Source organism: Littorina saxatilis, linkage group LG3, assembly GCF_037325665.1.
Source record: "Littorina saxatilis isolate snail1 linkage group LG3, US_GU_Lsax_2.0, whole genome shotgun sequence".
NCBI lineage: Eukaryota > Metazoa > Mollusca > Gastropoda > Littorinimorpha > Littorinidae > Littorina > Littorina saxatilis.
Genome location: NC_090247.1, coordinates 59,707,433 through 59,719,337, shown reverse-complemented (window position 1 = coordinate 59,719,337; position 11,905 = coordinate 59,707,433). Strand labels below are relative to the sequence as shown.

Sequence of the window (11,905 nt, the reverse complement as noted above, 5' to 3'; positions counted from 1 at the left end):
ACCGTTTTTATATTTAGTCAAGTTTTGACTAAATATTTTAACGTAGAGGGGGGAATCGAGACGAGGGTCGTGGTGTATGTGTGTGTGTGTGTGTGTGTGTGTGTGTGTGTGTGTGTGTGTGTGTGTGTGTGTGTGTGTGTGTGTGTGTGTGTGTGTGTGTGTGTCTGTCTGTCTGTCTGTCTGTCTGTCTGTCTGTCTGTGTGTGTGTGTAGAGCGATTCAGACCAAACTACTGGACCGATCTTTATGAAATTTTACATGAGAGTTCCTGGGATTGATATCCCCGAACTTTTTTTCATTTTTTTGATAAATGTCTTTGATGACGTCATATCCGGCTTTTCGTGAAAGTTGAGGCGACACTGTCACGCCCTCATTTTTCAACCAAATTGGTTGAAATTTTGGTCAAGTAATCTTCGACGAAGCCCGGACTTCGGTATTGCATTTCAGCTTGGTGGCTTAAAAATTAATTAATGACTTTGGTCATTAAAAATCTGAAAATTGTAAAACAAAATAAAAATTTATAAAACGATCCAAATTTACGTTTATCTTATTCTCCATCATTTGCTGATTCCAGAAACATATAAATATGTTATATTTGGATTAAAAACAAGCTCTGAAAATTAAATATATAAAAATTATTATCAAAATTAAATTGTCCAAATCAATTTAAAAACACTTTCATCTTATTCCTTGTCAGTTCCTGATTCCAAAAACATATAGATATGATATGTTTGGATTAAAAACACGCTCAGAAAGTTAAAACAAAGAGAGGTACAGAAAAGCGTGCTATCCTTCTTAGCGCAACTACTACCCCGCTCTTCTTGTCAATTTCACTGCCTTTGCCATGAGCGGTGGACTGAAGATGCTACGAGTATACGGTCTTGCTGAAAAATGGCATTGCGTTCAGTTTCATTCTGTGAGTTCGACAGCTACTTGACTAAATATTGTATTTTCGCCTTACGCGACTTGTTTCTTTTGTCTGTTTAACCTTGAAGTACTTAAATCAAATAACCATTCTCTCGGTGTCTTGTTGATTAGATCTTAAAGTCAATCCTCGACTGTGACTATTCCCAAAGTGCCTGCACTGTTTTTGGAAGGTTGTATGCAATTACTCCCCAGCTAGAGGTCACTTTGTGCTGTTTGAGAATACTTTGAAAAGCAGATGTTTTTTTTCTTGTGTTACGGTTCGAAACTAGCCGTGGTAATTGAATCATAACAGTGCCGCAATGAAGGTTGTGCGTTCAAGGACGGGTCTAGAGGGAACAGAAGAAGAAGAAGGTACTGGTAATGAACTAATGGCTGTACAATAATGAGGGTTTTCTGTCGCTCTCTCTCTCTTCAATTACGAAAAGGTCAAAACCAGCCACAGAGAGGAAGAGAGGAAGCATAAACAAAGAAAATAATGCGGGTTTGTTCGTTTGGTTGCTTGTGTATGTGTGTGTGATTGTGGGTTTGTTTGTTTGCTTTGCTTTTGTTTCCATGACTGTTTGGCTACTTGGTTGGTTTTCACTTTAGTTGTTTGCTTAGTTATTTCCTTGTTTGTTACTTATTTAGTTTTATTTGTTGTTTGGTAGATACTGAATTGTAAAAGGATGACCTCTTGAGTAGAGGTGCATTTGTCGTGCAAAACCCTCTCAGTACAGCTCGTAATGATCAATGGAAAAGTAACAAAGGGTAGTGCTTTAATGCTCAGATATAAGTGGCAGTGATGGAGGGGATGGGAAGGTAGATAAAGATGGGTAAAAACAAAAGCTGCGATGAAAGGGAAGAGACACCTCAAAGGATGATTACTCCACCATGCAGTTAAAGTCTCCATAAACAACATCTTTACCCTTGTACCAAAGCTATTCTACCAGAAGAGCAGACGTTATTTGCTAACACTGTCAAAGGACGGAATGAAATAGTAAACGCGGAACCAAATGGACAAAAACGCAATTGTAATGGCCAGGCAAACAAGATTGAGTTGGGAAGAGCAGATGTTTAAAGAGTGGCCACCACAAAAGACGACGGAATGAGAGAGTGAACACGCGGTACGGCGCCGAATGAACAATAAGGTCTCTGTAGCTCCGTCCGCGTCCTTCAAAAGACACCAACATAATATGCTCTCGCCCGTACCATGATTAACAGCTATTGTGTTTTCATCGTAGCAATAGGGTCCGATATTTAGACAAGACAAGTATAATGCCGACAAGTCGAAGACGAGTCGCATTATACTTGTTCGAGTCTAAATATCGGACCCTATTGCTACGCTGAAAATACAATAGCGATTATATAGCTGTTCTGACCTTGATTTGTTGTTCCAAACTTACAAAATGACAGTTTTTGCGTCGATGCGTTGATCTCAGGTTTTGATAGCAGACGCCGTTTCTTATTTTGTTTAAGCGTGTTTTATTCAATTTCTCATACACACGTTTCAAACAATAACAACATTAAGAACGTTAACAAGCAGATTGCTTATGGACACGTTCTTGAAATGATAATCAATACACATTCCGATAGCCGTTTCTTATGCGCATTAGTTTTGCGCAGGCGCCACACTGACTTTGGAAAAAAAACTCGATTTGACAGCACAGCTGTTAAACAGCTTTTTATTAGTTCATTCGTATTCAACAAAAAGAAGTTTGAGTTTTTTAAATTTTGAACAAGACTACTTATGAAGAAGACCAAAACACAACATCAACGGAAAACTAGAAACAACTGAAGAACTAGGATGCAACAAGGGGAGGAGAAGAGAACAGCTAATCCGTACAACGCGAGCAGACGACAGCGAAGTTTTCAGTTTGGGTGAATGGCATTTATACTTGTCTCGTCATGAAGCGAATTGTTCAACCTCAGTTATAAACGACTACATGAATGTTAGTGCCATGGGTTGTACATCAATACTTCAAAGGGGAAGTGGGGTATTTAGTGTGGAGTTACGAGATACGAAAATCTGCCATTTTTGCCAATATGCTTTTGGATATTGGCAAAAATGGCCGACTTCCGTAGCATTATGCTTTGATGATCGGAAGAGACCATCCAATCACAGTCCCCGAATTCCCCCACGTGTCCATCAGAATAGCTATATAAACCTATTTGGGTTTCATCAACGATTTGGGGGCCCGGGTAGCTCAGGTGGTAGAACACTGGACTTGTGATCGAGAGGTCGCTGGTTCGAATCCGGGCCGGGACGGACACGGGTCAACTTTATGTGCAGACCCAGAGACGGTATCCATCTCCCACCCCCGTGTCACCACCATGGCACGTTAAAGATCTTGGTCATTCTACCATAAGTGCAGATGGCTGATACCACCTAAACACGCAAACATCAAAAGCCGTGAGGGCGTAAACACTCGAATCGTATAAACCAATTCATGTCCAATATAGGCAATTAAGACCTGACGGACAATAAGCCCCTTAAAATTTACTTTATCAACGATTTGTACAAAAGACAAGGTCGTTTTCTTTGGGCCGCCGGTCTCCTAGACTCCTGTTCCTCCCCATCCCGTCCCCTCGCCCTATTAGTCCTCCTTACTCCGTTCTCCCCTTCCGTCTACACTCTGTCCCTCTCTTTCCCCAATTCACCTACTCCAAAAAGGAAGGCCCTCGGTCTAGTATTCATTCTGTGCCAATCAGTACAGTATTAAGTAGGGCCAACGTCTCTTCCTAGACGATACAGCGACCGATGCCAACATCTAATGTAAGCCGTCTGTCATTCGATTCTGTTCTAATTCCTCGTCTGATGTGTGTCGACGCGGTACAATGGCCTGTTGTGAATGTCCGATTTCATGAGAGTAAAGCTACGCGCGGTCTCAGTTTTAGCATTTATCTCCGTTTTGACCGAATTTATAGTGTCGCCGAGTCTTGTTCACTTATTTGTGTGAATTGTTATCTTCGAAAATCCTGCCATGAGAAAAGCTTACACTATCTATGTATACCAAATTGGCTTTTACTTTTACTTACTGTACGTTTGGTTGTAATGCGGTTTTCGAAAATGAGACAGATAGACGTAGGCGATGTCGTTGTTTCACAAGGTTGTGCAGTCAGTTGCAAAGCCAGTACTTGAAAACTAGACATAAAGGTGTACGCCTTATTTTAGAAGCTATTCTCCGTCTAGGTCACGATATATATTCTTCTATTTTTCACCCATTTGTGCAAACACTTGCAAACCTAAATGGGAACAGCGCATAAACACACGGTCAAGTATTTTACAAGCAATCGTAACAAGAACTTGTACGTCAATTGCGGATGCATGATTTGACGCAAAGTGGAAGTTAGCGGCTCGCAAACGAAGATTCGTCCAAATGATGGTTAATAACAACCTGCAGCGGACGGAAGCTGAAATTTAAAGGTACATACAGTTCAAACAATCATTCAACTGTATTTATTTGACCTTACACAGACTGTAGGAAGAGGCAAACCGTCTTTAACAATATTTTTCCCCAGGAAGCGACTCCAAGAACACAGAAGACTCGAAGGTGAGTGACGTACCTTGTAGTCTGTCTGTGATAGTAGTAGTCCAGTGGACGATACCTTCCGCCTGTGAGCAGAACTAGATTCAAAAAACAACCAAACTCATGGATTTTATATGGAGATTCATGTGTTCAAGCCTGTAGTTGTTGATTTAAATGCGGTATGTTTGTATTGTTTGCTCCAGAGATGTATACTTCGTACATTAGAGCGTTCGGAACTTTTCAGTCGCAAAAATAATACCGACGCAGAACAGCTTATCAACCCATTGCGCTATCGAGGATTCAGGCTGTTGCTGGGTCGTTATTTGTTTGGTTGCTGGGTGTTTATCGAAAAATAACTAGCTCTACAAGTTTACAGAGGTAAAGAAGCAGAGGGGGGAATAAGTTGAAGATATGGTGTGATACTTTGATTCGAACAAGCCCGCTGTGGCTGTCTTCTTCGACACACCAGCATTGGGTTTGTCTCGTCAAAGTATCGAAATACGATCATGATAATCGGAGACGAGAGATGATGCATGCGTGTCTTTGTGTTTTCAAAGCCCTGAGACTTTCGCTGTGAACGTGGGATCTTTTTCGTGCGCATGTGTGCACACGGGGGTATTCGGACACCAAAGAGAGTCTGCACAAAGTTGACTCCGAGAAATAAATCTCTCGCCGAACGTGGGGATCGAACCCACGCTGATAGCGACCAATTAACTGGCTACAAAGCCAGCGCGCTACCAACTGAGCTACGTGCCCACCCCTCAATGGTTTTGCTTTGATGTAGTCCCGACTTGACATGCTCAGAAATCCATGTGTATAGGCATTGAAGAGGCATATGAAGTAAACAGACGTTACAAAAAAAGACAGCCTAGGGTTTGAAGTAGGTGAAATGACCGTTTGCAGCTTACGCGCACATACGCACATTCACGGATAATTTGAATGACATTTCTGCTTCTGTTTTCTTTTCACATTTGTGTCTCTTTCAAATTGTATTCTTTTCGTTTCTTTCTTTGTGTCTTGACTTCTTTCTTTCATTATGTTATTTCTTGATCGGTTAGATATAGTTTGCTTTTTTTGATAGTGTAGATATATATATAATACTTTTACAAAATTAAAACTCTCAACCATAAAAACAAAAGTCTCAACCCTATCATCCTTTCATGAAATACGTGAGAAACAGACATCGTTACTTGACATACAATTTCAGTTCTTCGAGAGTATTAGACATCTAGTAGCACCTTCTGGAAACATCTACGACGTTTACATGGAAGAAGCGGATGCAGGAGATGGTGAACTCCTGCATCTCCACATTATTGCGCCCTCCCACGCATTTCAAAAGGAGCACTAACTTCACGTGACAACTCACTGCCTGCATGCAATTTGGTAGAGTGAAACCCAAATTGCACTGCAAATGAAAACTGGTGGATTGAGAGTCATTGCCTGGCATTCTGTTTGGCAGTTTTTCGCAAAGGTTGTGAAAGAAAATCCCTCAGTGGCTCAAGACGAAAAGAGACTGACGGGTTGTAAAGAGTCCCGATGCAGGATTAAAGTTGTAGTTGTGCCGCGGTCGGTTTGGTGGTTCTGAAGGTTTTGCTTCTTTGTGGGTTTTTTCCCCACTGCTTTTAGTCTATTCCCGATACAGTCTTCCGTCTGTACCGTTTGCTTCTTTCTGTTACTTCTTTCTCGTCTGTTTATTTTTACATTCAGTCATTATTTGACAAATGAAAAAATAAAATGTCAGCGGAAACACACTTACATGGTTGTCTTCGTGTCATCTGTAAAATGTAAATACCATATTAAAAAAAACCAAGATGAAAGCATTCTGAATATAACACAAAAGTAAGTGAGTAATGTATGAAGATTTAGTCCTTCTAAGCTAGCTAAGACCGTGTGGAATTAATTGAATAATCGACTGTCATACTCATTAACCGATTGACAGTTACAAGCTCGTTTATTTTTCATAGATGCTTTTGTTACCTAGAAAGGCAATGTACTATTCCTGTGAAATCTTAAAAATACGGAAAACGAAATAGTCAACCGGTGAGATTGTTTTTGCTTGGCAGGTTTTTCGAAGTTCATTCAAGGCAATCTACCAAATACTGGCACGCAAGGACACACGCAAGAAGTATATGTTTACGTCTCGACCAGACAGAATATTATTATCAGGGTAAGGTTGAACGAACAAGCAAGGAATCCAACAAGCAACTTTTTAAATTGTCTTTAGTATATATAAATATACTAACTTGAATTCACGATTTTGAATTTGTATATGTGACTTTTGTGTTAGCCTGTTTACTTTATGTTCTTGTTTTTTTCTACCAGAATCAGTCAGAATCCTGGGACATTGTTCCAGTCATGTAAGCAATCAGGTTGTATCCGACTGCCTCCAGACTGATGTATTTTCTCTCAGGAGGTAAAAAGTCATTGCCTCATTTATATGACTGAAGAGATTGTCAATAAAAGAACTCTTGGAAATTGAGATACATGAACATGGGAAAGCGCAACCAATCATTCCTGATATACAAACGTTTTATTTTAGGACGTCGCACTGATTAATCATAGGGCCATTTTTCTATACTTTAGATAAATAGCCAGATGATTTATGTATGCGTCGTCGTGACACGAAGCCATTTGTATCTGTTTCTCCGGATTGATCACCTTCTGGGAACATATATCATTAGTTTTACTGAATAACTTGCTGGCTGTCAGTCTTTTTGTAGTTCTTTATAGTCGCTGTGGGTTTTCTGTAGTTCTCGAATGTAATGTATGATTTTCTTGTGTGGATTGCTCTCCTTGTGGGAATATTAATTTTATCATCAGTTTTACAAAATGACCCGACTATTGGTAGAGTATGTCATTTCCTGGTAATTCTTTAAAAACTCATTTTGTTTTTTTCTGCCGTAAAATCTTGAAATTAGTTGGGATTGTTTTGTGATGGACCGAGCGCTCTGTTGGAGTATTCATCGCCAGTTGTACGAAATGATCGGCACACTGTATATTAGTTTTATGTATTTGTTGGTAGTTCTTTGTATTCCCTGTGGTGTTTCCACGGTTACAGTTCTTGAAATTGGGCTGTTCTGCTATGGGTCGAGCACCTCATTCCTTTTACAAAACGGCTGGCTCCCTGTTAGTTGGTGTACTCCTTGGTAAATCTGTGGATTCCCTACGGGTGTTTTTTGGTGGTTTTTTTTGCAGTTAGTGCCCTCGGTGGGAGAATGTATCATCAATTTTACACACCAATTTGCTCACTGTTAGTTGTCGCAGGTCCTCATAGTCCGTGCGGGATTTCTTCAGTTGGTTCTTGAAATTGGGGTGTTCTCTGATTGACCCCTTTCCTTTGCAATCTACCTGGTATTTGTATTATAGATCCTCTGGGACTAGTGTGATATTGTCTGTGTCGGAGAACTGCTGTTTGTGAGTGATAAAAGATCGACAGTTCACTTTTTTTTTTCTTTTTTACATTTCTGATGCTCTCCTGTTGTAAGCAAATTGAATGAAGTCAATCATTTTGGGATCTTTGGGCATTATTTGAACTGTTTGTTTTATTGTAGTTGAAATGACTTTATTTGTTTTGTGATTTTCTGTTGTTGTCCATTGTGAAATATGTGGGTTTTGTTGGTGGTTTTTTTCTGAATTATTTTGTTTCTCATCCATTGGATGACCTTTGTTGTTTCACCAAACAAACTCATTGCTGTAATCGTTCCTACGTATTAAATATTCTGAGTTTTCTGGTTGATTTAGATTTAGTTCGTCATTCGGCCAATCAGCAGGGCAAATTTTGTTCAACTTTAGTAAAGTTATGAGTTGTAAATGTATTGTTGTATTCATTATTCCATCATCTCACCGTTTGTGTGTTGCAAGAAATACCAAAGTTATCGCTTATTTTCAACTGATTTTTGCAATGCATCGAACATCACCGACATTGGCAAGTGCTTGTTTTCTGTAAACGTTTGTAATGAATAGACAACTATCAGCATTATCAACTGAAGTTTACTTTCTCTTTTTCTTCTTCAAAGCATTGCTATCCTAAGGCCATTATCTTCTTCCTTTAACAAGGGTAGGGATTGTGAAACAGTTGCAAGGAAAGACCTCTGATTAAAATGACAGAGTGGGGGGTTGGGGGTAGGGGGGGGGGGGGGTGTTGGTGTGAAGAGGCGGGTGTTGCAAACCAATAATCGATGTGGTTTGGGTCGGCGGTCGATAAAACGCCAAAACTTCATTTAAGTCGACGTCAAAAAATGTGCCATCATTTCGGCTATTATGCCAAACTTTTCTTCACTCTTAACGATGGGGGAAAGTAACGCCGAGGACTGTTGACATTTCCAAACATTGCCGAAATTATTATGGCCATTTCGGACCATTTGCCGAAGAAAATGAATCCTGGCAACTTTCCCGCACAGGAGCCTGATTATGCAGGATGGAAAGAAGGGGTGTATGTGCTGTGGGGGGGGGGGGTGTAGTAGCGGATGGAGGGCGTATAAGACGGGGGCTAGAACGTTGGAAGGGCAAGAGAGGGGAGGGTAGGAGAAAGTAAGGGGGGATGTATGATAAAGGAGTACACAAAAAAGAGGACAAAAATCAGGAAGTCGTAGGTCGATGTTGCACAGGTCCCCGGGGAGGGTCATTTGTAAGAGTATATGTCAGCAGAAGACTTCGAGAAGGACACGGAAATGAAACGGAAATGAAACTGGTAGTTTTCGCACCTCCTCCTTTCTTCGTTCTAATCAAGGTTGACTTTCCACGCTGGGCTAGAAGGAAACACGAGGGTGTTAAATGCGCAGTTCTTACACACGCATTCACATTCACGCACTTAATTGTAAGCACGCACATACACAAGCAGGCACGCAAGCACGCGCACAAACACACGTACGCACGCATGAGCGCACACGGCACTAACACACACACACACACACACACACACACACACACACACACACACACACACACACACACACACACACACACATTCATTATGTGTATGCGTCTGTGTCTCTGCCTTTGTGTGCGAACAGAATGTCCTCCTCAACCGCATGATTGTGCTCTTTAATTTGTAAGAAATACGCACTCGCTAAAATGTGAAATTGAATTCACTGCCGTCTTTCGCCTTCAACATGTGAAAGATGTCTACCTTCTTTTTGATGGGAATTCAAGTGGATGGGTGCACTTACCGCAATGTTAGGGTTTTCACAAAGGCCTACCCGTGAACAAAGGTACAGTCGAACATGCCCTGGCGACCACCTCTTGATAACGACTCCTCCGGATAACGACCATCTCTTGATAACGACCACCTCTTTATAAGGACCACTTCTTGATAACGACCACCAGTCCATTACGACCATCCAAAAAGTATCGAAGTTCTTTCCTATTTCATTCAACTTTCCATAACGGCAAACCGTGCCTGTAAAGCCTGTCCTTAAGTGGGCGAAGTCGACCACACGAAGTATACTTCGCTATGCTGGCCGCACTAAGGCCTAAAAAGAAAATAGGTGTGGTTACGGTAACCCGACCTACCCTATTTTTAGGGGCCGACCCTATAACTTTTTATTCATTTGTCACAAAAAACAAAAATAAAAAAAGTGCAAAAAACGCAATGAAAGCGAAAGCGCCCGAGTCGCACACTTATTTCCCTGTCAAGTAGGTTTAATTTGTACACATTAGAAAAAAAAGTTTAAAAAAAAAAAGTGATTGCCTACCTACCTACCCTATTTTTTTTGGCTATGTTACCGTAACCACACCTATTTTTTTTTTTGGCCTAAGCTTTAGCACTGAGCCTTTTCGGTTAAAACAAACTTCGCGAAGTCGACTTCGGGCTGAATGAAGGACCGTCTTAAGGACCACTTTGGGTTGGTCCCGTGGGTGTTCGTTATAGGCAGGTTGGACTGCACCTTGAATGACACATACAACTAGCTTGTTACACCCCCGGTATAGGGGTGTGTATAGGATTCGGTCGATGTGTTTGTTTGTGTGTTTGTGTTCGCATATAGATCTCAAGAATGAACGGACCGATCGTCACCAAACTTGGTGAACAGGTTCTATACATTCCTGAGACGGTCCTTACAAAAATTGGGACCAGTCAAACACACGGTTAGGGAGTTATTGGTGGATTAAGATTCTACAAGGACTTATAGAGGGACATATTAATGGTCAAAGGGAAATAACCTTCTCAGTTGGTGGCAGTGAGAATGGTAAGGACGGGGGTGTTTTTCCTACCTCGGAGGAATTTCTTGTTTTAATGGGAAGGGTGCATGCATCACCGATACAAACGGCTTTGGAGGCGGGGAGGACAAGTCGTTGCCCTGTCTGGAGTCTCAAGCCTTTGGCTTTGTAATGAATCAGGTTGGAGGTTGCGCTTTTGATTAAGTTCGTAATGGAAACGGCGGTTGGTGAAGGAGGATGACTCAGGCGCACACGAACACCGTGACACAGACATAATATACAGACAGGCAGACAGACAGATGAGCAGAGTTTGCGTTTATCGGAAATTCCCGTTATTGAGCCGAATTCCCTTGGAAAATACCGGAAAAGAAACCCGCGTCGAACGGTCAACCCTACCTGTTTTTTGGTTATCAGGAAAAAATCTACTGCTACCTAAGTTTTAATTGTAGCTTTGAACAATTTAGCGAAGTTTTAAAAATGTAGGGCCTACTTTTCTTTTTAGGAATACGACCGAAAAAAAAGCATCCAGAAAACAACAACAACAACAACAACAACAACAACAACAACAACAACAAAACAACAACAACAACAAAACAACAAAACCAACAACAAACACACGCATTGCGATCACTGACCAAGAAGGGCTACGAATAGTTGGTTTAAAGATTTAAGTTTTGACATCGTGCGCTACTTCTTACGCCTAATCTTGTTTTTAACTCATCACCCACCCCCTTTGAATCTTTTTTCCCCACTCATCATGCTCTCATCCCCTTGCCTATCCCTTTCCTTTCTTTTTTTTGGGGGGACACATACAGACACCCTAGAATAAACAAATAGACGAGCATATAGAGACAGAAAGACACACAAAAAAGTGTCAGCAGAACTAAGTTACAACATGATCACGCTTTTTACATTTAGTCAAGTTTTGACTAAATGTTTTAACATAGAGGGGGAATCGAGACGAGGGTCGTGGTGTATGTGTGTGTGTGTGTGTGTGTGTGTGTGGTGTGTGTGTGTGTGTGTGTGTGTGTATGTGTGTGTGTGTGTGTGTGTGTGTGTAGAGCGATTCAGAGTAAACTACTGGACCGATCTTTATGAAATTTGACATGAGAGTTCCTGGGTATGATATCCCCGGAAGTTTTTTCATTTTTTCGATAAATGTCTTTGATGACGTCATATCCGGCTTTTTGTAAAAGTTGAGGCGGCACTGTCACACCCTCGTGTTTCAATCAAATTGATTGAAATTTTGGCCAAGCAATCTTTGACGAAGGCCGGACTTCGGTATTGCATTTCAGCTTGGTGGCTTAAAAATTAACT

The 11,905-nt window shown here is 41.0% G+C and overlaps 1 protein-coding gene across 1 annotated transcript in view; it reads left to right on the top strand.

Annotated features, from left to right (window-relative positions):
* Positions 1-1,225: 1,225 nt before the first annotated feature.
* The window catches only part of LOC138961259 (uncharacterized), an 82,943-nt gene continuing 72,263 nt past the window's right edge, over positions 1,226-11,905 (top strand). The window contains exon 1 of the mRNA XM_070332861.1: positions 1,226-1,277. Coding sequence (XP_070188962.1) covers positions 1,226-1,277 — 52 coding nt within the window. The remainder of the gene's footprint in view (positions 1,278-11,905) is intronic.